Source organism: Emydura macquarii, unplaced genomic scaffold (genome assembly GCF_026122565.2).
Source record: "Emydura macquarii macquarii isolate MOO-44397 ecotype Brisbane River unplaced genomic scaffold, CSIRO-AGI_Emac_v2 contig_2432, whole genome shotgun sequence".
Classification (NCBI taxonomy): domain Eukaryota; kingdom Metazoa; phylum Chordata; order Testudines; family Chelidae; genus Emydura; species Emydura macquarii.
Window position 1 is genome coordinate 2,114,220 of NW_027132569.1, and position 27,996 is coordinate 2,142,215.

At 41.8% G+C, this 27,996-nt stretch overlaps 1 protein-coding gene across 2 annotated transcripts in view; it reads left to right on the forward strand.

Annotated features, from left to right (window-relative positions):
* The first annotated feature begins 3,093 nt into the window (after window positions 1–3,093).
* The window catches only part of NPSR1 (neuropeptide S receptor 1), a 90,320-nt gene continuing 65,417 nt past the window's right edge, over window positions 3,094–27,996 (forward strand). For both annotated transcript variants that reach the window (XM_067562501.1, XM_067562502.1), the window contains exons 1-2: window positions 3,094–3,240; window positions 13,039–13,171. In XM_067562501.1, the coding sequence (XP_067418602.1) occupies window positions 3,094–3,240; window positions 13,039–13,171 (280 nt within the window). The remainder of the gene's footprint in view (window positions 3,241–13,038; window positions 13,172–27,996) is intronic.

Sequence of the window (27,996 nt, forward strand, 5' to 3'; positions counted from 1 at the left end):
CCACTCTCTGCCGAGCGGGGGGGCAAGCTGGGCTCTAGCTGCCCAGCTTTCAGCGGAGTTGTGAAATTGCCAAGAATGACAGCTAACAGCCAATGTAAGGAATGCAGCGTCTACACTGATACTGCCCTAACTACACAGACATAAGCCCTACATCTCTCGTTGAGGTGGTTTTATTACAACAAAAGCTTTTGTTGACAAACATCTGTAGTGTAGATGAGCCCTGTGTAGAAGAAGAGATCACACAAAGTGGAGCCAGAAAAAAACAGCCTGAAGGAGCAGCTGAAGCAGAGCGGCTGCCCTTGGAAGAAACCTGGGGGTTTTGGGAGCAGGGTGCAGGCTAAAAAAGTGCTCTTGAGGCCGTGAGCAAAAGGAGCTGTTTTGTGCTCTTTGTAACAAGTTCTATGTCTCTGAATGCAGAAAGACTCATTCTATGTAAATAAACAAAACTGCACCAAAGAAAATCCCAGACTCCATCCACTTTTACTTCCAGTACTACCTACTAGACCCTGAATTTTTGGCTAGCCACTCAGGCCAAACAGGGTAACAATACACAAAAACAACTCACTTTATCACTGTTCCAAAGGAATTTTATTCCTCCAAATATACACTTATAACATTCAGATCAGTGCCCAATGTCTTGTTAAAATTTGGAGTTTTCAAGGGGCCTTAAACTGTCATTAGCCACAGACAAAATGGGCAGGACCAGAGTGACACCAATGTGTGACGCCCCTGAACTTGCAAGAAATTCTTTGCATGGGACACGCTCTGGTCATTCTAATAGATAAAAGCAGCTTGATGCTGCTGAGGAAGGAGGCAAAACCCCTTTCAGTCAGTCAAACCTAGATGAAAATTCCTTCCCAACCCCAGATCTGGTGATCAGTTTCACCCGGAGCATATGAACAAGGCTTATGCAGCTAACCATCTAGGAACATAAGATTTGCTGTATTGCAGGCGGCTGTTGGTTCATCTAGTTTGATGTCCTGCTGCCAGCCACTGCTAATCTCTGATGCTTTTGGAGGAAGGTCAGAAAATTCATAATTCATCTGACCAATTGTTAATTGCGGGGCGAGGGGGAAGGATCCTTCCTGTGCAGCAAGCCCTGAAGCATGTAAATGGATATTATTTATTGTATCTATATAAATGCAAGCTTTAACAGTGGAAGCAAACCATAGGTTCACTTTCTTTCCATGGCATGAAAGGGAGGGATGCTATGTCTGTGAATTGTGAAGCCTATAGGGGCAGATTCTGCTATCCTTATATTGAGTAGTACCTTAAGCCAGCATTTCCCATGGTGTGGGGCACATTACAAAGGCCTAATCAACAGGGCATGGAAGATGGCCCGGCTTCATTTGTACGGCCTTTAACACCACCTGGCAAGCCTAAAGGGACAAGAATGGTGTTGTTTTCCTGAAGAGAATACACAAGGAGTAAGATGCTATGCAAGGCAAGCTCCCTTAGGGCTCTATTCTGCCATTCTTATTGCAAGATGTAGCCCTAAATCACTCCTTGTTTAAGAGAGAGGTGAAAAAAAGCAAAGTATATTGGAAAAAAAAAAAAAAAAAAGTATTTATAGCACTTGCCAACAGAAAATCTCAAACAATGTTATAAACACTAATTAGTTACGCATCACAGCATTTATTTGAGGCAGGGAAATATAATCCCCATTTTATTAATGAAGAAACTCAAGCACATTGAGGTTAAGAGCCAGTGTTCCCTGCCCTTGCATACTTTGAGTAGTATCTTACTCCTCAAATGGGCCTGCTGAAAAAGGACTGCTCACCCGGGGACCTTACTGAAAATCTATTGAAGCTAATGAGTTTTTCCACTGATCTAATGGACTTTCTATAGTTCCTTATCTGGGCCCTGATCCAAAGTATGTAAGGATATTCGAATCTAGCCTGGAGTGGCTTGCTCAAGGTCACGTTGGAGATCCATGGCAGTGTCAGAACTAGAATCCTGCTCTCCTTGGGAAACCAAGGGACCCACTTAGGGACCAAACAAATAAATGGAAAAGAGATTTTTTTTTCTTTTGCTAGACTGTAAAAGCAGTTGAAAATCCAGGGTCAGATTCAGGGATTATGTAACAAAAAAGGGAAATTACATGTTGGCATGTGAGGCCACATGCTGCTCTGTTATATCAGTGTGAAGGCAAACTAATGCCACTGAAGCAGGTAGTTACTTTGAATTTATATTATAAATGAGATCAGATTTTAGTTCAAGTGTGGTGCAGAATCTCTTCAATTACATTGCTGTAAAGCTGGAGTAAAATCATTGACTACAGTGAAATGTAATCCGATTAACACCAGTGTAACAAAAGAACCGGGCCCTGCAGTCTAAATTGGCCAATTTAAACTTCCTTTGACTCACTGCTGATTTTGTCCCTCAATTTCACTTTGTGCAAAACTTTTTTCACAATCCGTATGTGTCGATGACTGGTGCCATGTCATTTCTCAGCCTATGTGCTATGGAATTGGATGCACCACTCCGATGGCTATGTAATCCAAGAGGGGTGATTAAAACCAACCCAATCCATGCAAAGACATTAATTTGATTAAATTTCTTTAAAAGGTCTTGAGGTGGTGGCCTCTGCTCCTTACATGAAATAGCAGTGCCTGGGCAGGACCATGTCTTTCAAGAAGGGCAAGTTGTAGGAAGCTGATGGGGCTGTGCTAAAGATAATGAGTTAAGATGCAGAGTGACCTAACCAGCCTGCTGGACTGCACTACATCATCATGGATCTTAACATTTTTACAGGTAATCCTGACTCCTAGAGTTAGCAACTTTGGATCTAGGACAAGCAAGAGTTAGCAAGGCTTCAAGATGATGCCACATGCACTAGGTACATCCATTACTGGCTGTTGCTATTGGAGAGGAGTATATAGATGGCTGTCATCAGAATTCTGTCAGTATGGATGGTTTTGGGGAAGGAGCCCAGCTTGGTTTTTAATCACTGGGCTACACAGAAGCCTCATACCTCTCATAGCCAGTGGTGGAGCAGTGAAGCTGTATTTTTTGCTGTGCTCTTCTGAAGAGAGCTTGGCTGTGTTTAATTCTGCCACAGCAACACGAACTTACACAGAACAAAACCTAGCAATGCAAGTCAGTTTCACCGATGCCAGCAGCAGCTCAAATGGAAGCAGAGAGGGGATGGATTTTACCCTTGTAACTTGCACAGAAACAATGACTTTCACTGAAGTGGTGGAGGAAGAGGAACCGGGATCCTTTTACTATTCCTTTAAGGTACAGACAGCATGCTTTACTGTTCTCACCTGCTTGCAGCTCTCTGCATTTTCAGTAGCTTTGCAGGAGGGAACTATTTATTAAAAGCTTCATACTATGAGTTTGTCTAAAATTTGTAATTCTCTTTGTAAGGACTATTTCTTGTATCAGGCAGTTATTGAGGGGCCCAATGTAGTTTAAGCCCTAAAAGATCTTGGATAATGCATGATAGCATGGTGCTGGGTTCCTGTGAATGTTATGTCATTATACAGGTATTTTTTCAAATCAGTAATTTATTTAAATTCTTTTATCTAATCTACTCTCTCTATTATAACTGTCACCTGATATGTAGAGTTTATCAATTATCCATCTGCCCCAGTAACGTCGTACACAGCCAAGAAAAGTTGTTTTTAATCATAAGTGGTGCTGACTGGATTTTACACTTTTTGCAAGTTGAAAGTGGGGCTGTAGAGGCAAAGAAAAGATTGTTTTAAAGAATGTGTCAGGCATGGCAGTGAAAGGGATGTTGAGAATGGAACTGATCAGAATGAATGAATTTTGTCAAGTGAAGCTCTTTGCTCTTTCCAACACTGTACTGTGTGAATGTTGGGGAAGGGATGACAATGAATGAGATCCTTAATTTAGATTGCTATGGCTGCTGTCATCCTTTATATAACACTTAATTTCAGGTGGCATACATGCTATGCTTCTGTTACAGTAGATATGTGATACCAGTCAAGTTCCCAGTATAAAATATGTAAGTAGAAATATATGCAGTGTTTGTAGAAATACACGGTCATCCACCTTTGAAAGTGATGTGTAGGCAGTCTTGAATTCAGACAAGTAGATTTAGGCACTTGTTTATATGATGAGTGAGTGAGGTATAGATGGATATGTTCCAGGGACAGATTCTGATCTCTGACAGACCAGTGTACACCAGATCTGGTGTAACTCCAGTGAAATCAGTGGAATTATTCTAAATTTCCACTAGTGTACAAGAGATTGGTCTGTCATCCTTCCTGTGGGCTGCCCTGCAGCCAGGAGCCCAGGGTCACCATCAGTCTACCAGGTGGACTGCTCAGAAGCCCAGCAGGTGAGCAGGCAGGAAACCAGGCACTGGAATTTCATCAAAACAGTCACATTTTCACAAATCATTTTGATTTTAACAAAAAGCCTTCTGTTGGAAAACTTCCAATCAGCTCTAATCATTTGCTATCTCCCTTTAATTAGCTGTAAATAGGTATAATAAATACTGATGCAAGGAGAATGATGAGACAGTGTTTTGTAAAATTGAGATTACTGGACAGAAGGGGATATACAAGGAGGCAGGAGATGTTGTCTAGTGATTAGAGCAGAGGATTGAGAGTCGAGAGAGCTGCATTCTATTCCTTACTCTGTAACTGGTTGAACAACCCTGCTCCTGTGGCCTTGGGCCAGTCATTCTGTACCTCATTTTCCCCACTGAGAGAGACCCTGACGAAAGACGCTGGATAATTGCAACGTGTTCTCACACCTGTCTCTGTAGATATAACATCAAGGGCCAGACTGACATATTGTTCTCTGGAGTGCCAGAAGTACCAAAAGCAGGGCCACTGGCATCATAACTGAATAGAAGAGTCACCGAATGCTTCCCTCCTCCTTTGTTCAGCGGTATTTGAATTTCTTCCATCTATATCTACTACACGTTACACTTTGAAGGGCAAAATCCCAGCCTCATTGAACTCAAGGAGAGTTTAGCCATTGATTTAAATGGGGCCAGGGTTTCACCTTAATTCTCCTTTTTCATTTTTCCTGGTAGACAGAGCATCTCATCTTCTCAGAGAAACAAGCACCTTCTGTATGGTCCTCAAGTCTGTAGCTGCTTGGCCAGCACTAGCAGTGAATAGCAACAGAGAATTTTCCCACTAAAACCTCCTGTAGAATATCTCCCCTGGATACAGACATTGTGACCCTTGTCTTTGTTTTTCTGAAAGTTTGTGAATCCAGCCATTCATTCAGCGTGGAAGATCCAACAGTGAAGTCTGTGGGTAAGGTGGGCCAGTGCGTCTCAAGATACACATGGGGCCATGCTCAGCATAGTCACATCACAGCTACACTTAAGTCTCACAGCTCTACAGCCATGAAAGTCCAATTGTGACATCTGTTCAGGTTCCTTTCTTCTTTGTCATCCTGCTGCTGCCCCAGAGCCTGATTATTAAATTCTTACTGAGAGTAAAATAATCAATAATTCAACAGCACCAGTCCCTGGTTAAACTTTAATACTATGCTATCATTGGTAAAGGGAAAAGAGCAGTGACAGGATTCCCTAGTTCACCTCACCAATAGTCCCTTCTCTGCTTTATTCCTACTCCCAATATCTCAGGAAGTCCACAGTGCAACATAAATCAAATTTTGTGCCAAAGTTTGTCAGGCGCATCCATCTGGATAATGTACAGAATCATGGTGGGGTATGGAACACAGAAGTGGGCCATGCCTTGAACTATGTAACCATGCTGACTTCTCTTCATCCATGTTACAAATGACAAACTCTAAGTGAGCGACAAAAAAAATCCTGTCTTTCCCCCAAACAAACTACCAAAAGAGGACAGATCTCCTTCAGGTGACGAACCACTCTCTGCTCTCTTTCCACCAGCTTTGAACCATCACAGAAACATTTAGGTCCAGATCCTCAAAGATATTTAGGAGCCTAACTCACGTTGATTTCAATGGCACTTAAGTACCTAAATACTTTGTGAGAATCTGGGTCTCAGCACTTAGCAGCATCCCTAATGCCGTCAAACCAGACTATTCCAGAATTTCTTTACAAGGTGATACGCTGTTATATTCTTGATGTCCTGTAAATTAGCATCTCCCATCTAATGACAATCACCCTCCTCCTCTTCTTCGATATTACCATATATGTAATCAGAAATTCTTAGAACTATATAAAAAAAGTTTCTTAATTTTTCCCCCTGCAAGAAAGAGGGTGCATGGCACTATGTGGTGAATGCACAGGTTACTTAATTTTGATGTATAAACAGAAAAAAACATTTTGTAGGAGTTGTTTCAAAACCAGAATAAACAATGAAGATGCAAATCATTTCCAGGTGCTATAAATGAAACAAAATGGTATAGATAGGGCATTGGATTGGGCCTTAGGAGACCCAGATTGAATTCCTGGTTCTGCCACTGGTTTGCTGGGTGACTTTGGGCAAGTCATTTCACCTGTCCATGCCTCAGTCTCTCCCTCTGTAAAATGGGGAGAATGAGACTGACCTCCTTTGTAAAGTACTTTGAGATCTCTGGATGAAAAGAGCTCTATAAGAGCTTGGTGGTATGTTTGTTCTGTTATGGTTACTATGATTCTGTTGTTATTTATGTCCTCTATGTGGGAAGGACTATGCATCACTTCCATAAAAAGGAGCTAAACCGAGTCAGTCAGTGAGAACTGCTTCAGCAGTGGGAAGGGCAGGATTGGGCACAGATTTTGTTTTTTTTTAATTTTGAGTTTAGATCAATCACTTAATTATTTTTGTTTTATTCATATGACTTATTTATAATCCAAATTATTTCTCTTAATATCGATATAACCCACCTGAGCCACACATCAACCGCAAGAGAAGACAAGGAAAAAGATCCCTAAGTATTTGATAAACCCCTCAATTATTATTATAGTACAAGAACATTACTATCATGAGTTCAAAATCAAGATGCCCAATCCTCTTATGCTAAGGCACACGTCAAAAACAATGAGTGACCTGCTGGGGAAAGAAAACTAAACAATTGAATTTCAGGAACAAATTTCAAAGAAGTGCTAAAATTTCAAACTAGGGTGCAATGGGTGTGCCCAGAAATAACACTACTGTACTCACTCTGTCCAATTAAAAAAGTGGGGGAATCACATTCGGAAGGCTTTATCTCATGGACTGAACCCTGGACTGGGGGCCAGAACACACGCGTTCTAATTGGGTTCTACCCAGTACTTAATTTGTGCCAGGGTTGAGTCCCAGAACCTCTAGGCTTGGCAGTTCATAGCTCCAGCATCTCCGGGCTTGCCACATCAGTAATTAAAGTAAATCATTGCCTGAGCCTCAGCGTCTCTCTCATTACAAATTAAGCACTGGTTCTGCCTATCAATCTTGGTGTGGCTTTTGACAAGTCATTTTGATTCTTTGTCTGTAAATGGTGGTGATGATATGTATATGTAGTTCATGGGTATTGTCAGAATAAATTAGTTAATGTTTATACTTCACTTTGAAAGTGCTAAGTAGTAGTGAAAGAAGTACTTGATTTCCACTCTGTTCACAAGTTTGTTCATACATGTTAATGTGGACTTCTGCAGGAGCAATAGATGCAAGGGAATTTTTCTGAATGCACTCTTTAATCAGGACTGACAATTTCATTACAGGTTAAATGCAATTTTGACATGTGGGCTAGATTCCTTTATACTAATCCATACACTTTAGACATGCTTACACGTACTCACATAGTGATAACATAAAAGTAAAATGGCTCATTGACTGATACAGTATATCTTACATCTGGACTAATTTTCTATAAATGCAGAAATTATGTAATTATTCCTAGAGCACTTACTCTGTGAAAAGAGAAGTAAGGAAAAAGAAATGCTGCTTAGTTGCTGATATTCAAAAATGTAACAAGTTATGCTTTTCCTGAATGGTGTTTGTGTGGCAGGGTAAAGCATCTAATGGGAGTAATGCTGTTCCCATTTACTGTCCATCTGCTACACAAACACAGCAGAGTGGCACTTTTGATCTTTGTATTGTGAAATGAAATTGTTGACAGAAATTTCTATTAATAGATATCTTTCTATTCCAATCACATCCTGCCATGTGAGACAAAACGTTAGGTGCTCTTTTGGCTGTTAGGGGGGAAAAGAGCAGCAGCTCTCACACAGTACACTGCATTGCTCTTGTCCAGACCATGCTGGGAGCAAATAGAACTAAGACAGTTTGTTTTAGTTAGTTTCACCAAAAGGCAAATTCCAACCATATCACTTGCATTATGCATTTTTCTTTTGAGGCACCTTGGTCCAGTGGATGAATCATCTGACTGGGAGGCAGGAGCCCTGACCAGCTCTGTCACTCACCTGCTGTGGGTCCTTCACTTCTGTGCCCCCAGGTGTAAAATGGGGTTAATGACACTTACTCCCCCTTGTAAAACACTGAGCAGATTAAAATGCTGTACAGTAAAAGAACGAAATTATTTCCAAAATAGCCACATAACCATCCATATGGGGTTTGGTCCTGCGGTCCTTGTCCTGCATTGTGACTTCAGGGGGAGTTTTGTCTGGACAAGGCCCATTGCAATGTTCCCCTTGGCCAACTGTGTGGAAATGTACACAAGGGGCCTCTGCTGCCTCCTTTGATCTATGTCTAGGAACAGCAATGTTAGACACAGTAGTACAACCTGCAGCAACATGCTAGCACAGCTTGAGTGTAAATGTGGCTTAGGCTCAAGAGCTGGTGGGCAAGCATGTGAAGGCAGTCAAGATTTTATGGTGAAGACAATTTCTGAAGGTTATAAAGCATGATCCTTGTCTCACTCACCCCCTTGTAACGCCATTAGGTTCAAGAGTTCACGCTCATTGGTGAGAATCTGAGATAAGAACTTACCTGATTTATATGGCCTGAAACAACCCAACACAAGACACTTACTCTGTTCACAAGTTACTGATCTTTCGCACTTGTTAGGAGGTGCTCTGCTCTCTCACAGATTTCTGCATCTCTGGATACACAAGGCTAAATTTTTACCTTTATAAAACATAATCAAAGTTATTCTGAATGTACATGAGTGCCAAAGTAGAATTTGTCTCATGATCTGATTAAATGTCACCCTGACTCTTTCTCCCTTCCCTGTGCCTTCTCCAACTTATGGGTCCTGTTTGTGATCTCACTTACTCTAGTGCGTAAGTTAGGCGTAACTCCATTAAAGACAACAAAATTAAATCAGTGGGAGAACAGCATTCCATCAGCTACAGCACCCTGAACTTCATTTATGGTATTAAGCTAAAACTTTCCATTACCATATTCAACACGCATAAGCAATCAACCTCAGAGAGGATCACTGGAGTGAATTTTGCCTTTAATAATTAGGTACAGGCAAGTGATATTAAAATATAGCTATGGTCTAGAAAGACTTTAGATTATAGATGGTTTATATACTGGTTCTGAGTAACATACTGTACTGAACTGTAACTAAAGGTCTCTTCTGCAAGTATAATTATCCAGCTTTCATGATTTCCTATCATTATAGCATATGAATTCAGAAGTTCGTCTTACAGATATAATAAATAGTTATTTCACAAGTGAAGGAAAATCTTCACATTTTCAGATTGGTTTTCCTACATTTTTTCCCCATACAGCGATTTCTTGTTTTCAGATGCAGTTTTCTAATTTGTTTAATGGGTAAAGGTTGCGCTTAATCGTAAAGTAAATTAGCAAAATATTCATGTCAGCTTCAGGTAACAAATACTGCAACATTCCAACTGCAGTGATCATACAGAGCAGTAGTAGGTACAATAGATTAGAAATATCAATGAACTCCTGACTTCCATGCACACCTCTGCCACTGATTGGTTTTCTGACCATGACCAAGTCACTTAGTTAAACTTGCAATGAAACACAGCATCTATGAGCAGTGGCTGATAACTTACCTACCTCAAAGTGATCTTGTGCAACTTAATTATAGTGGTCACAATTTACAAAATGACCATTTGCTAAGAATTGTCATGCATTGCTATAGGAGACACAGTATTCTGCCCCTCTCCTCCCCCCATTTTAGCCTGAGTAGTAATTGGCATCTGCTGGGAAATTATTACTTTTGCATGGAAACTTGTGATGTGTAAATACATTTTAGAATCGTAGCTGGAAGTTGCTGTACAAGCATTCTTTTAAAAGAACAAACAAGTAAATGAAATCAAAAGCAGCTACGTTTATACATCGTTAGCATGGTGAACACAGAGCCACATGCTACAGTTTGCATCTCATTGACATCAATGCTAGTTTTGAATGCAGGCTGAAGTCGGCCTGCAAAGGCTTTGGTAATTAAATCTGGTCATTGCTGATCCTTAATTCATGTTAGTACAACTCTTCTGTTTCTTATGTATTAAGTCACTGCTGGATTGAAGAATAGAAGCCTTATTTCTTGATTTGACTCCTTTGTGTAACCTTAATGTAACTCAAACATTCCCTTTTATACTCATGATTCATGTAAATGAGTTATCATCTATGTGTAGGTAGTTCAGTTGTCCATGTCCATAGAATGCTGAATTACATATTGTCATGTACTGCTCCATCTTTAAGCAGGATAGGATTTATACTGAATTTGTTCTTATGCTGAATGTGTTTTGTGCTCCAGAGGAATAATCCACTCTAACACTATTTTCAAATCCAAGTGTATTCCTTCTGGCTAAACCTCAAGAAGATTTTAGCATCAAAGAGTCTGATTCTGCTGTCCTCTTCACCTGCATAACATCATTGATTTCTGATGAACTGCTCCTGATTTACACCACTGAAAGGGAAAGCACAAACTGTCTCCTTCATAGCTCACATCAGTTACCAGTGAGAGAGACTATCCTGAACTCATCCCTTGTGTTCATCTATTGCCCTCAGTCCCAAATGTGAGCCAGTGTGCAAATTTTACTTTTTGGCAACAAACATCCTGGCAATCTGTAAAGAAAACAAAAGTATAGCTAGGGAATAAAAAAGCAATTTGTGCTGTACTGTCCTATTATGCAGGGGACTGGATTAGAAGACCTTTCGAGGTCCCTTCCAGGCCTGTGATTATTGTGTTCTATCTAGTGAATAGTGAACCAGTTCAGACACAGAAGATGCAAGCCAAACTGCAAGAGACAAGTTTAAAGGGACCAAAATTTCCGCTCCATTGTTTTTTGTAGCACTGCTCAGTGGAGTGAGATGCACCTAGCCTCACTCCCTTCTAACTTACCTCTCCACTCCCATGGCTGAGCATTTCCTGGCCATGGTCAGGGGGGCTTGACTTCCCACTTTGCTCCTCCCTGCTCAGCAGTGTTATTGAGAGAAATGTCCGAGAGAAGCTTCCCCTCTGCTCTGTGCTGCTTAAGGAACTTTTTTCCTGCAGCCCTCCTCCTGTCCATGTCCCCACCCAGCAAATCAGGAGAGCCACTAACACTAGCAGCAGCCCTGAGTACCCCGTCCCCACCCAACAACCTAGGCAACGAGCAGACCCTCACCTCCAGCTGCTCCTCAATCTCACCAGAGGCTGAAGGTGGCCGCAAGTGCAGCTGTAGTTCATCTCCTCATTTTCAGTTACCAGGGCCAGTTAGACCGACTTTATGAGGCTGCAGCTAATAACTGGGGGAAAGAAGGAAAGAAGTGTTTCATTTTCCTTCCCTGGCCTAGGTTAAAAAATAAATCTCAAATTGTCTGACTCCTTAGGAACTTCCTGAATTTTTAACACTCTCATTAGGGTTAAGACGCAGCCCAGCCACTCTTTTTTGTAAACATGGGAGTTTTGGGCATGGAAGAGTAGATCACTATATGTTGTTGTTACGACACGTTAATACCTTGTTTCGATAAGATCCTGCAATACATCCCCCTCAGACAAGTTATATACCATGAAAAGGTCACTCCAGCATGAATGTATTGCAGTTAACACCTAATGTATTAAGAAAAGCTGCTAAAGAACAGTGCGGTCCTCTTTTTGAGAACAATCTACTTTTCATGGGCAAAGTCCCTGCCCCCTCATGGGCGGAGGGGGGGGACGGGGACACTTTATCGGAGCCCAGCCCAGGCTGCAATCCCCATGGGTCTGTGTGTGGGAGGGGGCCCGTGTTACAAGTTTGTACTGGGCCTGAAAAAATTATGCTTGGGCCCTGGGCAAAGTCACGTTGCAAGGTTTTTGTAAATGAACTGTTCGTAAAAATGCTGCATCTGCTCTCCATTTTGGTCCCACTAGACACCAGGCTTAGTGCTTCTTAAAACTAAAAAGCATGGGCATGAAAGAAAGACAACGTGAACTTTGTGCTTCCAAATGACTGGAAGAGGTTTTACTAAAAAAAGTGTGCGTGTGTGGCGGGAGGGAATTGTGCCCATATCTCAGGATGAGCTGATGCGTTTAGAAAAACAGATTGCATGCATGTGCATCCCCCCTTACGCTCTACTTTTGTTGCTGAATGTTTGGGGCATTGAAAGGTTTGGGTAACCTTTTTTTCATTTCAATACATATTTTTACACATACTATCTCTAGGGAGCATTTCTCCATTATGTATTTCTCCGAATAGTAAGATTCCACTAGTACATTGGGCAGTGCTTTTTTTTTTTTGCCTTTCTCTTTTATAAGTGAGTTAATTTTTATGAGGTACTTGCATGACCCATACCTGCTTGGATTAGAAAGCAAAACATTTTATTTCTCTAATTTCTTCAAAGAGCCCATCTGTATATTTCTTTGTATAGTAAGACAGACTTAAGGATTCACCAGAGCAACATAAGAAAACTGAGGGCCCTCCCCATTTCAGTGATACTTGATATGTTTCTGATGCCTTTGCGAAATTATTTTAAAAAAACAAACACACAGCCATCATCAAATTAAAGCCAGGACTTCACTGTTCCAATGCGGCTACATTTTAACATTTTCTGATGAAAAACAGACTTTTTGGACTAAATTAAAAATCGTCAACTCATATTTAAATCCTGTTGTCTTAATTCCCATCTTTGTTTAGATAATTCTTCATTACCTTCTTTTGTTATAGATAATTCTTCATTATTCATTTAATCCAAGCTGCTTTCACTCACCCACTGATCCATTTACTTGGTTTCTTTTTCCCCCCCCACCATGCAGACAGAGCAGCTGGTTACTCTTTGGATTCTCTTTATTGTCACAATTGCTGGAAACTCCATCGTGCTGCTCTCTACGTGGAAGAGGAAGAGGAAATCCCGAATGACCTTCTTTGTAACACAGTTAGCCATTACAGGTATTGTCTGGGATGGGAGATATGGAATGCGGTGAGGTGCAGGGATAAGACCAGCAGTATTCATTACCTTGATATGCAAGATGAAAGGTGAAAAAGTCAGTTTCCATTTAGAATAGAGACTTTTTCTTGAGAGCAAATTCAACCCTGGAGTAAGCAGGTGCAACTCTATTGAATTCAGTCCAGCATCGGTTTGAACTAGGATTACATTTGATCCTTGATTTAAAAAAAATACTATACACTGCACTCACTGCGATGGACACATGCCACAGTTTGACAGCTTAATGGAGGCTTATCTCAGAGTCTGAATTTGTGCCACTTCCCTGTTCCCAGGCATCACAGAATTGTTTATATTAAACTGGATTAGACTGTGTCTCCAGTGCTCTTCTGCTAAAAACCTTTTTATGGACCTAAATAGACCAATATATCCCTGCAAGAAAACAGCTTCCTAGATGCAAGAGCACGGGTTCTGGTTTGTCACAAAAAATTGTTTGTAGAAGCGCTAATGGGAGGAGGAACTGTTTTTTCTAGATTGGAGAAAAAAGGTCTCACCCAAAGCTCAGTGGAAAAACACCTAGTGACTGCCATGGACTTTCCATCAGGCTCTAAATGTGTAAAGAGAGTTTATAGAAATCAGTGTTTGGTAAAGTAGTAATCATGCCAGATAAGAATGATGTCAACCCATAAGAATGTAAAGTGCACACATGGTTGAAAATTATGTCTGAAGAGCACTCTTTTGTGGTTTTCGACATGACTAAATTGCAGGTATTTAAAAAAAAAATCACGAGGGAGAATAGCCCCAGATCCCATAAAGTCTTCCTAATAATCCCATCTACAAAATGATGCAAGATGAACTTTGTGCTGTAATTTTCTCATATGCAGCATATCTTTCAGGAACAATAAAACATTTCCAATAGAGAACAACCTAATATGTTTGCTTGCCCAGTGACTTTGCATTCTTCCTTAGTTATTCGGAGATGATGTTTTTGTTTAAACTGAAAAAGCAACTGCACAGCTTCCTCAGCCTCTTACCCATACACTTTGCAAATAAATGAATGCCCATTCAATGGGGGACTAGTGGTGATGGTGGGGGAGGGGCTAGATTCTCTCCTGTGCCAGAGCTCTGCTTGGCATAGAAGTAAGTGAAGAAGCAAAGCACTCATTACTGCTCCCTGATTCTGAGAGCCAGCCTATCCTGGATTTGACTTAGAGCAGCCCAGCAACAGCTCTAAGTTGCACCACTGGCATAATCTACTTAATGGCCTTTATGCCAGTGAAGGAGGATAATAGCGGAGCTCTGTTCCACTCTGCCATTCCTCCAACACATATCCTTTCTGCCAGGAACCCTTCAGGTTTGCAAACAGGAACACCTGCACCTTCTCTCAAGGGAGCTCTCCTCTGTGCCCTAGGTTACAACTCACTGAGTGGTGCAAAGGGGCCAGCCTGTAACTCTGTAGACAACCTGGTCTAAGGATTTTTTACGAGCTAAGGAAGCGAATGTTTGTGGTGGTTCCTCTGTGAAATACTGACTGATTATTAATGGTGTTAACAACTTCATGAGCGTCAGACATAATGAACAGTTTTGCTTATCACTCTTTTTAAGAATGTGCATCAGCTGCATTTGCCATTAGAAACCCTCGCCTTTCAGAGAGTCAGAGGATTCTGTTCTTCCAGCAGTGCTGAGATGCCCCAATCAAGGATTGGGCCTTGTCATGCTAGTCTTGCTAGGCACTGTGCAAATAAGCGAGAGAGAGAGACAGACAGTTCCTGCCCCACAGAGTGCACAAGCTAGTGTTAAGACACAGCAGGTGGAAGAAACAGACAAAAGAGTGGCAGGACGGGAGGATGGGGCAACGGCGGGCGAAGCATGTTTTGCATAATAAATTGGTAGTCTCTGTTTATTAGCTGCCTACTCACTATGGGATAGCAATGTCTTTTTAGGCATCTCGGCAAAGGAACAGCTGCAGGAGAAATTTAAAGGAGATGAAAGTGATTGCCCCTCACGTGTAAGGGGCAGCATAGGATGTCTGGCATTGTTCTCAGAGTTAAGGCAGCGATCAGCACTGTAATACAGTATGAAGTCTTATAGGAACACTAAATGATGAAGGGCCTTATCCTAAAGACAAGAAACTTTGTGTCTAATGCAGTAGCAAAAGAGGAGCTAGTGAAAGGATGCAAAGAGGTGGGTGATCTGATGGGAGCAATGAGCCAGGCTGGTAGTCCCAGCAGCATCATTTTGATTGGACTTGAGGAGGGGAAAACTGGAGCAACCAGGGTCTCAGCGGTGGAGATGATAATAGCTGCAGTACAGGATAAGGGTATGAACAAGAACTTTGACCGTGTGGACAGACAGAAAAGGTTGTATCTTTGAAATGTGGATGGAATTTAGGGCATATCTACGCTACAAAATTAAATCAACCTCACTTACCGTTGGCAAACAGCTTCCGCAGTAATTACATTGCTTGTATGTCTTCACTTTGCTCCTTGGGTCAGCGGTGTGCAAGCACGCCTGGCGGGGAAGCACCAGTTGAACTGTCAATGAGAGAAAGCCAGCATCAGTTGATGTAAGTAACTCAGTGTCTCCACTGACACTGAGTTGACCTAACGACATAGACAAACTCGCCTCTTGTGGGTGAGTTTCGTCGGTGGGGGTGAAATTTTAGCGTAGACGCTTAGTTAGGTCAATGTAAGCTGCTTTGCGTTGACCTAACTCTGTAGTGTAGACCAGGGCTCAGAAGAGGTATGGGGAAAAAGGAGGTTGATCATCAGCTCACTTTTATGTAAGCAGGGGCTGAAAGAACTCACCCTTGCTCAGCTAGCTGGGGGGGAAGGAAGGTGGAACAAAAGGCTTCAGGGCCAGACTGTATTTGCAGGAGCACACCCACCCTGCCTAGGTGCTCAGCATGATGGGACTGCTTTGCCCAAATGATCCGTTTTGCCTGGTGTTGGGTCACAGATCACTTGTGTTAATTGCAGGAGTAATGAAATGTTGTTCCCCCTTATTGTAAGAACAAAGGGCAGCAGAACTGTGTTTAGCCTGCTCTGTTGGAAGAGTCGCTCTCATCTGAACCGAATGGCTTAAGCTAGGGGTTTGGATGCCAGAGCCCTGCGAAGGTTGATAGTAGGGTGACCAGATAGTACATGTAAAAAATTGGGACAAAGGGTGGGGGATAATAGGCACCTGTATAAGAAAAAGCCTTGCATACCAGGGCTGTCTCTATAAAATAAGGACATCTGCTCACCCTAGTTAATAGGACGGGTATTCCCGCCTGGAAGTGTGGGCTCTGCCTAAGAGGCCCAGGCATGGTTTAACCTCCCCCTTCCACTGTTCAACGATGGAGCTAATTAAAATTCCATTAGGAGGCATTTGTTTTGTTAAGTGCTTGTTAGAGCTGACCTCCTCTACTGGGGAACAGCACTCCTGCCCAGCCTCAGCACCACGGTTTCTCCACCACAAACTGACGATCACTGAGAGGTGGGTGGGACCGTGAGAGACCGACCTTCAGCGGTCAGGGTAGAAGCAGGCAGTGGCACAGAGGTTGGCAGGGGAGTGGTTGGCAGGCGGCCAGGGGAATGGTTGGCAGGCGGCCAGGGAAGCATGAGCAGCCAGCAAGGCAGCTGGTGGAGTGGCAAATAGTGCAGTGGTGATGGACGGCAAGGCAAGCAAGGTGCCTTCTTCCAGCCCCCACCACACACACAGTGAGAAGTGAACTCACTCAAGCTCTAGATCAGTGTTTCTTAACCTGGAGTTTTAGAGGGGTCGCAAGTGCAGAGCTGGTATTGGGGGTGGCAAGAAAGGCAATTGCCTGGAGCCACAGGGGCGCCATGAAACTAAGTTACATGCCTCAGCCCCGTGGGGGTGGGACTCAGGCTTCAGAGGTACAGTAGTTTGGAAAGGTTAAGAACCACTGCTCTAGATCATCATTGACCAAGGACGACAACTGTGAATGGGAGTGTGAGGAAGCAACAAGGGAGAGGCACAGGACACTGCCCAACATACTCTGTGGGGTGTGGGGGAAGTCTTGCTCATGGTTTTTTGTGGTTATGAATCCTGCTTGCACTGTTTTCCCAAACTAGGACTGAGTTACTTCCTTCCTTTTATTAAAAGGTCTTCTTTCTACACTCCGACTCTGTGCTTGCGAGAGGGGAAGTATTGCCTTTTGGAGGTGCCCAGGGTGGTGAGGTGTAATTTCCCAGCTGGCTGGGTAGAGGCTCGAGCTGGTTCTGCTGTATTGTTGGAAAGAAACCCCTAGGGATTGCTGCCAACTGCACTTGGCAGAAGGGCTACATTTTTAAAAGGGATCTACTCCAGCGGTAGAGAATGGAATGGGATTGTTGTTTGAGGCAGGAAAAGGTTAAGGCCAGAAGTGATTGGTGAAAGTGTTCAGAGGTGTCAGGAGCATTGACTATCAAGGCACTTATTATATTAGCTGTGAACAGGTCAGAAAGGGGACAAGGGTTAGCAACGAATCAGCTGTAGTTAACTGTTTCATGGGGAAAGGATGTCTTATTAGATGCAAAGAGGGATTGGGTAGAGAATAAAATTCAAGAACTTTAGTTTAGAATCAGAACTTCTCGAAGGCAGGAAGGGCTGGTGCACAGATCTCTGATTTGAATGGTTTGCCCATTCCCAACATTAACCCACAGGCTAATTTTTCAAAATCAAACCCTCTAAGTGCTCACATTCAATAGTTTATTCCACTTTACAATCAGCACTACTCTTTGAAAACACCTGGAACTGTTCTGCAATTTAAAGTCAACTATCATAAGCTAGGTGCAGGCAAAGCTGTGTTAGACTAGAGTTGACTTTCATTTTATAATGCAGGAGCCAGACCTTTAAGTTTAATTTATTCACACCCATGCACCCTCCCTACCCCCGCCCCCCGGAGTCTCTGATTATTTTGGAGTGAAAAAATGGCATTAATTGCTGTAGGCATTTAACTTTGAAGATGATTTTTTAAAGAAGCTAATAAAATTAGCACCAGTGAACAAAAAAGTCAGATGTAGTCAGCATTCTCTTATACGAGACCATGAATTGTATTCAGTGTGTTATGAAAAACAACGGCTCATCACATCACTTTGTGACATGCCAGTAGTTGGTACACATTCAAATCCTGCCAGCGAGCTGTTATGCCAAACACAAGAGTGGGAATAAACTAATTAACAGAGCACTTTCTCCCACCATCCCCACAATCCAGTGGTTCAGGTTGCCTGGGGACTTGCAAATTCACAGAGATGAGACTCAAATTGGACCTCTCCTAGGCCCCAGTTGAGCAAAGTACTTAAAGATGTTCCTAACTTTTATATGTATGCATAGCCCTGTTGACTTAAAATGGAACTACTCGGATGGGCGTTCATTCAGCAGAATACTTAACTTTAAATGCGTGCTTAAATTGGTCCCTATTGAGCAAAGCACATGCTTAACTTTCAGTCCCTCTGAAGTTAGCATTTAGGTATATCCTTAATGCTAAGCTGTGCTGAATCGGGGTATTAATCCTTAGGCATCAGCTGATTGAACGATGGGAGGCGCTGTACTAAACTTGTCTCAAATTTATTCTATTGCATCCTGTTCTCTTTATATTTGGTATAAAAACATAAGGCATTCTGCTCTCATGCTCATATAAATCAACAGCACCTCCATTTAAAATCAACACATTTTATATCAAGGTAAAACTAAGGGGAGGAGTAAATGAGGGCTATAGTGTAATTTAAATTATAAAAATATTTTACAATTTCCCTTCCTATAAAAGCTGATTTGCCATATATTGTGCAGGTAGCTTTAAGATTAGACTTGTATCCTAAGAGAAAATTCAGAGCTTCTAGCGTAAAGCAGTTTTTAAATACTAGCATTTCTGTGTAACTATACTCTAGATGTTCAATTTTGGGCAGTATAACACAGAATGTAGTTTGAACAGGGTGTTATTCATGCGTATCGGAGCAGGTGATGAGAAGTAATTGGTAAAGCTGTCTTTAGACAAATTGACACTGAATATTATTCCTTTAAAAGTGCTTACCTAATGACAATAGTGCATTCCCAGCAATACAGCTGTAAAGTGATAACAAATTACAATGATGTTTCTGTGGAATAATTTATTCCATGAATTTAGGTTCATTTAAGATTAGTTTGTCCAACTCTACCAAATGAGAGCTCTTGTGCGTGCTACTCTCGTCTAACTGTCAGAGCAGTAGTGTAAGTGTGTATCTTTGTATTGATAGCAGAGCTGGACAAATGATGCTATTTGTCTGAGAAATTATTTATCTCATTTTCAATCATTTGACCAACACTGTCATTGGTTGAATAATAATATTTGCTGAATAATAGAGCTGACAAATAGTACATTATTTGGCTATCATTCAACCAGCTCTAGATACTAGTGTTAAGTGAACCTTTAAAGGTTCTGTTAAATGTCCAAAAGTTCAGAAGCTTATACAAAACTTAGCTATGTTGTTCAAAACGTACTCTTGGAAAGCTGAACTGGAAACATTGTGAACATTGATTTTATTGTGATGCTTTGTGTGGAACCAAAATACCATCAGAATAGCTTTAAAAACTTCTGTTGTCATAGGCTTCAATTCAGAAAGGCATTTCAGCATATGCCTAACTCTAAGCCTGGGCATAAGATATATCTACACTGAATTTAATGGGTAGGATTGCAGCCTCATGCAGTCTTACTGAAGCTAGCTTTGATCTATCTAGCTCTGGTACCAGTGCAGCAAAGCTGCAGCAGCATGTGCTTCAGTGCAGCCTCTACAAGCCCACCCAGAAGCCTGGGTAATTACTCAGGTGTCTAGCCCACAATGCTGCAGCTACCACTGCTGTGGTACCTGATCTAGATTGGGTATATCTATACATGCTGCAATTATGCCCCATAGTTGCAGTGTAGATATACATAGTCTCATTGACTTCAATGGAGCTACTTCCATGGACATAAGAACGGCCATATTGAGTCAGACCAATGGTCCATCTAGCTCAGTATCCTGTCTTCCAACAGTTGCCAATGCCAGGTGCTTCAGAGGGAATGAATCCCTGCCCATCCTGGCTAATAGCCATTGATAGACCTAACCTCCATGAACTTTAGTTCTTTTTTGAACCCTGTTATTGTCTTGGCCTTCACAACATCCTCTGGAAGGAGTTCCACAGGTTGACTGTGCATTGTATGAAAAAATACTTCCTTATTTTTCATTTTAAACCTGCTGCCTATTAATTTCACTTGGTGGTGACCCCTAGCTTTTGTGTTGTGAGAAGTAGTAAATAACACTTCCCTATTTACTTTCTCCACACCAGTCATGATTTTATAGACCTCTCTTATACCCCCCTTAGTCATCTCTTTCGAATTTTTCAGCTTGGAAGTCTTATTAATCTCCCCTCATATGGAAGCGTTTCCATATTCCTAATCATTTAAGTTGCCCTTTTCTGTATCTTTTCCAATTTCAATATATCTTTGAGATGGAGCAACCAGATCTGCACGCAGTATAAAAGATGTCAGCGTACGATGGATTTAGAATTACTTGGCATTTATCAACATTGAATTTCATCTGCCATTTCTTGCACAGTCACCCAGTTTTGTGAGATTCCTTTGTAACTCTTCGCAGTCTGCTTTGGACTTAACGGTCTCACGTAGCTTTCTATCATCTGTAAATTTTGCCACCTTACTGTTTACCCCTTTTTCCAGATCATTTCTGAATATGTTGGACAGTACTGGTCCCAGTACAGACTCCTGGCGCACACCACTATTTATGCCTCTCCATTCTGAAAACTGACAATTTAGTCCTACCCTTCGTTTCACCTTTTAACCAGTTACTGATTCAGGAGAAGACCTTCCCTTTTATCTCATGACCGCTTGCTTTGCATAAAAGCCTTTGGTGAGGAACCCTGTCAAAGGCTTTCTGAAAATCTAAGTACACTATATCCACTGGATTACCCTTGTCCACATGCTTGTTAACCCCCTCAAATAATTCTAGTAGAGTGGGGAGGCATGATTTCCCTTTACAAAAACCATGTTGACTCTTCCCCATCTATGTGTCCAATAATTCTGTTCTTTACTATAGTTACAATCAATCTGCCTGGCACTGAAGTTAGGCTTAACGGACTGTAATTACCAGGATCGCCTCTGGGGCCTTTTTTAAAAATTGGGGTCACATTAGCTATCCTTCAGTCATCTGGTACAGAAGCTGATTTAAATGGTAGGTTACTTACCACAGTTAGTAGTTCTGCAATTTCACATTTGAGTTCCTTCAGGACTCTTGAGTGAATACCCCCTGGTCCTGGTGACTGATTACAGGTTAATTTCAGTTTGTTCCAAAACCTCATCTAATGCACCTCAATATGGGACAGTTCCTCAGATTTGTCACCTACAAAGAATGGCTCAGGTTTGGGAAACTCCCTCACATGCTCAACCATGAAGACTGATGCAAAGTTTCTCTGCAATGACCTTATTGTCCTTGAGCACTCCTTTAGCAGCGTGATCGTACAGCAGCCTCCCCTCCCTTTGGCTTCTGATGTACTTAAATTTTTTGCTGTTATTTTTTGAGTTTTTGACTAGCTGGTCTTCAAATTCATTTTTGGCCTTCCTAATTATATTTTTACACTTTACTTGCCAGAGTTTATGCTCCTTTCTATTTTCCTCAATAGGATTTAACTTTTTTAAAAGGATGCCTTTTTGCCTCCAACTGCTTCTTTTACTTTGTTGTTTAGCCAGACTGGCACTTACTTGGCATGGTGGCATTACGTTTTTTAATTTGGGGTATGCATTTAAATTGAGCATCAATTATGGCATCTTTAAGAAGTTTCTGTGGAGCTTGCAGGGATTTCATTTTGGCACTATACCTTTTAATTTGTTTAATTGCCTCATTTTTGTGTAGTTTCCCTTTCTGAAATTAAATGCTACCGTGGTGGGCTGCTTTGGTGTCACCCCTATCCTCAGGAATGTTCAATTTTATTATATTATGGTCATTATTACCAAGCGGTTCAGCTATATTCATCTCTTGGATCAGATCCTGTTCTCCACTTAGGACTAAAACAAGAATTGCTTCTTCTCTTGCGGGTTCCAGGACTAGCTACTCCAAGAAGCAGTCATTTAAGGTGTCAAGAAACTTTGTCTCTGCATCCCCTCCTGAGGTGACATGTACCTAGTCAATATGGGATTTTTGAAATACCCTATTACTTAGTTTTTTATTTTTATAGCCTCTCTAATCTTCCTGAACGTTTTCACTATCACCGTCCTGGTAGGTGGTCGGTAGTATATCCCTACTGATATATTCTTATTATTCATGCATGGAATTACTATCCTTAGAGATTCTATGGCACAGTTTGGTTCATTTAAGATTTTTATTTCATTTGATTCTATGCTTTCTTTCATACATATGGTGCCACTAGTACAACCTATTCTCTCCTTCTGATATATTTTGTTCCCTGCTATTACTGTGTCCCATTGATTATCTTCAATCCATCAAATTTCTGTGATGCCTATTATAAGCATGGTAGCTTGCTTCCTGAAAATCAGGGCCATAACCAACTACAGACATACAATACAGCATCAGGAACATAGATTTACTACTTCTCCTGAACTGCCCCATACACATTTTATTGTGTTGTTTCACAACTCTTGTATACATTAGGTACAAAAGAGAGTAACTTGAGGGCCATGTTGTATCAATGAAATAATTCTGCATTAAGTTCCATCTTAGTTAACATAAAAATAAGTTAACATTCAGATGTGAGTCTCCTTTTTCCAAATGTAATAGCTTTGGAATCATCTGTCTAATCAAAGTTTTAGTTCAAATCTTTATCTTGAATCACTCTGAATTTTAAATTCAAATCCTCTGAGATGGTTTCATAATTGGTACAGAAGATATTTTGAAAAGGTCCCCCTCTCACTGCCAACTTCTACCATGTTCTGTTCCTTGATAACTAAAGAAGAACTGAGACCGTAAGGAATTATGCATTTTCTGTTTCATTTAATGAAGAAAGAACATCTTGGGATTATATTATTTCTTCCACCTTCAAGGGACAGAGACAAGGGCTATGTTCAGACTGACAGCGGCAAAATCGCTGCTGCCCGATCGATCTTTTTTGATCGATTGAGCAGTCACAGTGAGACCTGCTCAATCGATTAGGAAGTTGACTGAGTAAGTCCACCCCCTCAAGTAGCTGTTCCCGTCAGCTCAGCGCAGTGAGAACAGCGCACAGAAGGGAAGCAGAGCAGTCAACGTCAGTTGTGCAAACTACTCTGCGTAGTTTGCGTAACTCCCGTTGGCTGCCGCCGAATCGTGCGGTAAGTGTGAACCACCCCAAGGTAGATGAAGTACTATCTTTCATTGGACCAACTTATGTCGATGAGACACAAACTTTCGAGCTCCCCAGACCACTTCTTTAGGTCCATCATTCAGGACCCACCTAAACTCTTGAAACTCATTACCATATGAATAGAAAATCTGTGTCAGAGACTCGTGTGTCTCTCTCACTCAAGGAATAATATATGCTCCAACAAAGCATAGCAAAGTGAAAAAGTTTTAACTTACTGTCGTGGCTCTTTTTAATTTAGCCTACATTCCAGAACAAACCTACATTCCAGAACAAATATTGCAGTTATCCATTTACATAAACTGACTATGGCCGTGCTTCCCAAAAATCCAAGCACATAAATCTTATCTTAAAATGACAGTCTAAAAAATCCAGCACTGGGTTACATCCAGCTTTCTCCTGCGGACAAAGAGGTGTATGGTTTGGTAAAATTGTTCCTTTTATTTTCCCCTCTGAGCAGCAATGTACAAAAAGCAAACAATAATATCCAGGAAGAAAAGTCGGACAGCTGGGAAAAAATAGAGCACTTTCTCTGGGAATTGTTGAAACTTGGGTTCAATTCCTTGTGAGCGGGGGCAAGTCACTTGTGGTATGTCTACATGCCCTGCAGAAACGTTCTGAAGCAAGTCTCTAGAGGCTAGCGCTACAGCACTAAAAATAGACATGTAGACATTGAGACTTGGACTAGGAAGCTTAGGGTGGGGAAGCTTCAGAGCCTGAGCTCCAGCCAAACCCACACAAAGAACAAAACAGCACTTTCCCTCTAAAATCATGAAGGGCTTAGCTATGAGAACCCTTTGCATACTTATAGCACGTTATTTCCACGGATCTCAACATACTTTACAAATACTTATTAACAGCCTTACACCTTAGAGCTAACGCTTTTCTGTTTTATAGCTTAGGAAACTGAGGAATAGACGAGCGACTTGCCTAGGATTACAAAGGAAGTCTTTGGCAGAGCCCAGCACTGAATCCAGGTGTTTGAACTCCCCCTCATGTTTTTTAACCACACAAGCATCTCCTTCCACCCTAATTAAAACTACGTGTAACAGAGAAACAGAAGACTGATGATTGTCATGCTGCCTGATTTTTTTTATTCAGACAAAAGTTTTTTTGAGTAGCTGTTTCAGGTCATGTTCTAGTATATGAATGCATCTGCAACTGCCTGTATATATTATTGGAGATTTACAGATGTCACTTAGACTTCAGTCTTTTGTTGCTATATTATGTGTAGTTTTTAGGAAAGAATAAGAAAGAAGGTATTTTTCTGGTTACTTCCCCATTATGCTGTCTGGAGTGGCTCATGATCATGAGTGCCTACCGCAGGGCGGATACCCCAATCTGGTGGTATGTTCTGTGATTAGATTTCACCAAGCCAGTAACACATGTGAACTCCTTGATCACTATAACAGTGTTACCATTAAGTCTCCTTAGACTCTTTAGTGTATCTCGCTATCCAGACAAACTGGACTAAGTGATCACTTTCACCAAAAAAATCAGTGTTCAGGTTGCTTCCAGTCCCCGGTTACTTATCCCAGCTTTCACACCAAAAACTATGCCTGTAGCCAATCCTATTATAAACCGTTAGATAGTTTATTAACTAGGAAAAAGAAATAGTGCTCTTTATAAATTAAAGCAAGAAAACATACATGCAAATGAGTTACCAACTAAATCCTCAGACTGACACAGCAGAGCTGTACTGAACTGCCACTTCAGAGTGTCTTTCAGGGTGTACCCAGGTGCAGGGCTGTCCCTAGATAGGTGCGGGACCTGGGGCAAATCCTCCACCCCATCAACAGCAGCACCCTGCGGGGGAAGGGAGGAGAGTCTGAGGGCCCATTTCCCCCTCTTTCACCCCCCCCCCCCCACCGGCAGCAGCAGCAATGACAGTGGGGACGGGTGGCTCCTCTGAGGAGGGCCCAGCTAGCACGCAGGGCCCCCCATAGTGCAGGGCCTAGGGTGGTCATCCCTATTCGCCATACTCTAGGGAAGGCTCTGCCCAGGTGTAACCTGTGGGGATCTCTGCCCCAGTTTAGAGTCTCTGGCCCTGGCAGAGTTCAAACTGAAAAGACAGATGGAAAATTTTCCTGTGGCTTTGTTTTATTTCCTTCATTCAGCTTTCATGTACACAGGGCGAGCTTCCGTGCATGTAGCATTTCCAAGGTGTGATAGGGCCATTAACCAATCCTTTGTGTTGCGAGGTTCCTTGATGGCCCATCTGATTTTGATAGGCCGGGGAGACGCGAAGAGCGATTCCAGTGCCTGGTTCAAATCTCAGAGCAAACCTTTTCGGTTAGAAAGCCAAACTTACATATTTTCTTGTCCCTGGGAATACCAACATTACACGTGAGATTAATGCATGCAGCCAACTTGCAAGCATTTCATAGCGTCATTTCACTGAGTCCATTCTTATACCTAGTTTGAGCAAAATTAACACAGGTGAACTGGTCTGGTCTCCAGCTATGAGTTTGTCAGTTCTTAGCTAATGCCTGCAGCCTGGGCAACAGTTGGCATCAAGCCTGCTAGAAACTTTCTCCCTTAATAACATCTGATAGGGAAAGAGTGAAAGCAGGGACAACCCTTTGTCCCTTAAACAAAGATGTTGGTTTGAGCCCCCCGGTGTTGCTACTAAAATGCTCTAAAATTCATTAACTATGACTCTTGGCTTCTAAGAGGTGTTAGCAGCAATTCTCCTTGTTCCTTCTCGATCAGAATCTCCGTTGACTTGCCAAGTGCACAGTATGAGCCTCAAAGTCAACCGGTGAGGTTCATTGTGTGCAAAAGTAAGTGATCCAGTACTATTAAGGACCAACTACAGTGGGTATATATTATAACTTCCTGAAGGGTCCTCTCAAATGCTGCCAAATTCCCCCCCTCATCTCCTGCCACACACACAAACACAGGAGTTATGATCATGAAGAAGAATGAGGGGGGGTGTCCTATATGTCTTGAGCTGAATATCATACACGAACAAGTTCCCTTTCCAAGGACTCAGGAAAAGATTAGAAATCCAGTCAGTAGCGAAAAATACGGTAAAAGCTCAGACCAGAAACTTCAGTTCTGTCATTTGCCATCTGTGGGTCCCAATCACAAGCGATGAACCAAAAGTTCTGTGGGGTTGACCCTGTGGTACTTGACCTCTCCTTTTGTTGCATCTGTGTGTTATAGTACACAGAAGTACATTTGCACAGAGGCCAACACTAGAGAACTGACAACAGGAGAACATTGTTGAGGAACAGATTGAACTGCATATCAATACTTCAGAATTTAGAGCAGGAGGGCCGCAAACTGTACTCACATGAGAGGAAATTATACGCTTCAAATGCTGAGAGAGATTCTTGCTGCTTTGGGAAATAAGAGCATTGGAAAAGACCCTGTATGAATGCAGATCTTCTGAGAATATAAGGAAGTAAAATTTTAGCAGTTACAATGGTGTTTTTTCTTTGTCTAAGGCAAATTAGTCTGGTATGGAGGCTGGTTGAACAATGCCTGCTCTGGTTGTTTGAAGCTGATATTCTATATTAAAAGCAGATTATTCAAAAATCAATGTCCAGAATATTTTAAAATAACCTCTCCTGTACTAGGCTCTAATCAATACCAGTAGATCATACCTTTGTAAGTGGAGGAGTGAGATGGCGTTTGGCTACTATCACTGCATAAAAACCACACAATTATCAAGCTTTCATTCTCTGTGCCTTATTTCAGATCTGCTAAGAAGGCAAGGGGATTATGTTTTTGTATGTGAGAAACAGATATCTTGACTCAGCTAATGACAGCTGGATTCATGGATGGCCTCCTTGATGTCAGAAGAAGTTCACTTAGGCAATAGCTTCCTCTTCAGGATCTGAGCCCAAACACTGCCAAATCCTGATGAGGTCCTTACTCAGTCCTGAGTTAGAATACTTTTACTTAAAGTATGTCACTTTTACAATGAAGCTTGTGGAAATCTGCCAAAGGCAAGGTACATGCGCGGGTGGGGAATTACTGACAGAGTAGCCAAAGTCGGTAGCACTAGTTGGGAAGCAAGCCTGGCTGGAGTAGCTATAAGATGCATGGATTCAGGGTATTTCCTGAGCGATTTACACCAGTGGAACCATAGCTACACCTTCTAATGCTGCCTGCAGTGACTCGAGTGTGAATACCAATCTCTCACCAGACTGTTAGGAAGCAGAGCATGAATCTTAAAGTGGTAGTGAGTTCCATACTCAGATTTCACCTACTAATTACCAAGTGTAAACTCCTTACAACCTAGAACTGCCTTGAGTCAGACAGTCCCCTGGACTAAGGCAATCTTGCCACCCATGTGAGCATACTTTTTGTGATAAATGGCCCCTTACACCAAGAATTACAGCAATATTCAGGTTACTCCCAGTCCCAAAGGACCAGTCATTTACCCCCAGCTCAGTTGCACCTTAGATCTTGCACCAAAGGCAGTGCCTGTAGACTATCCTGTAATAAACTAATAAATCTCATATAAATAGGAAAAGGAAACGAGAATTATTTACAAGGTTAAAACAAATAAATA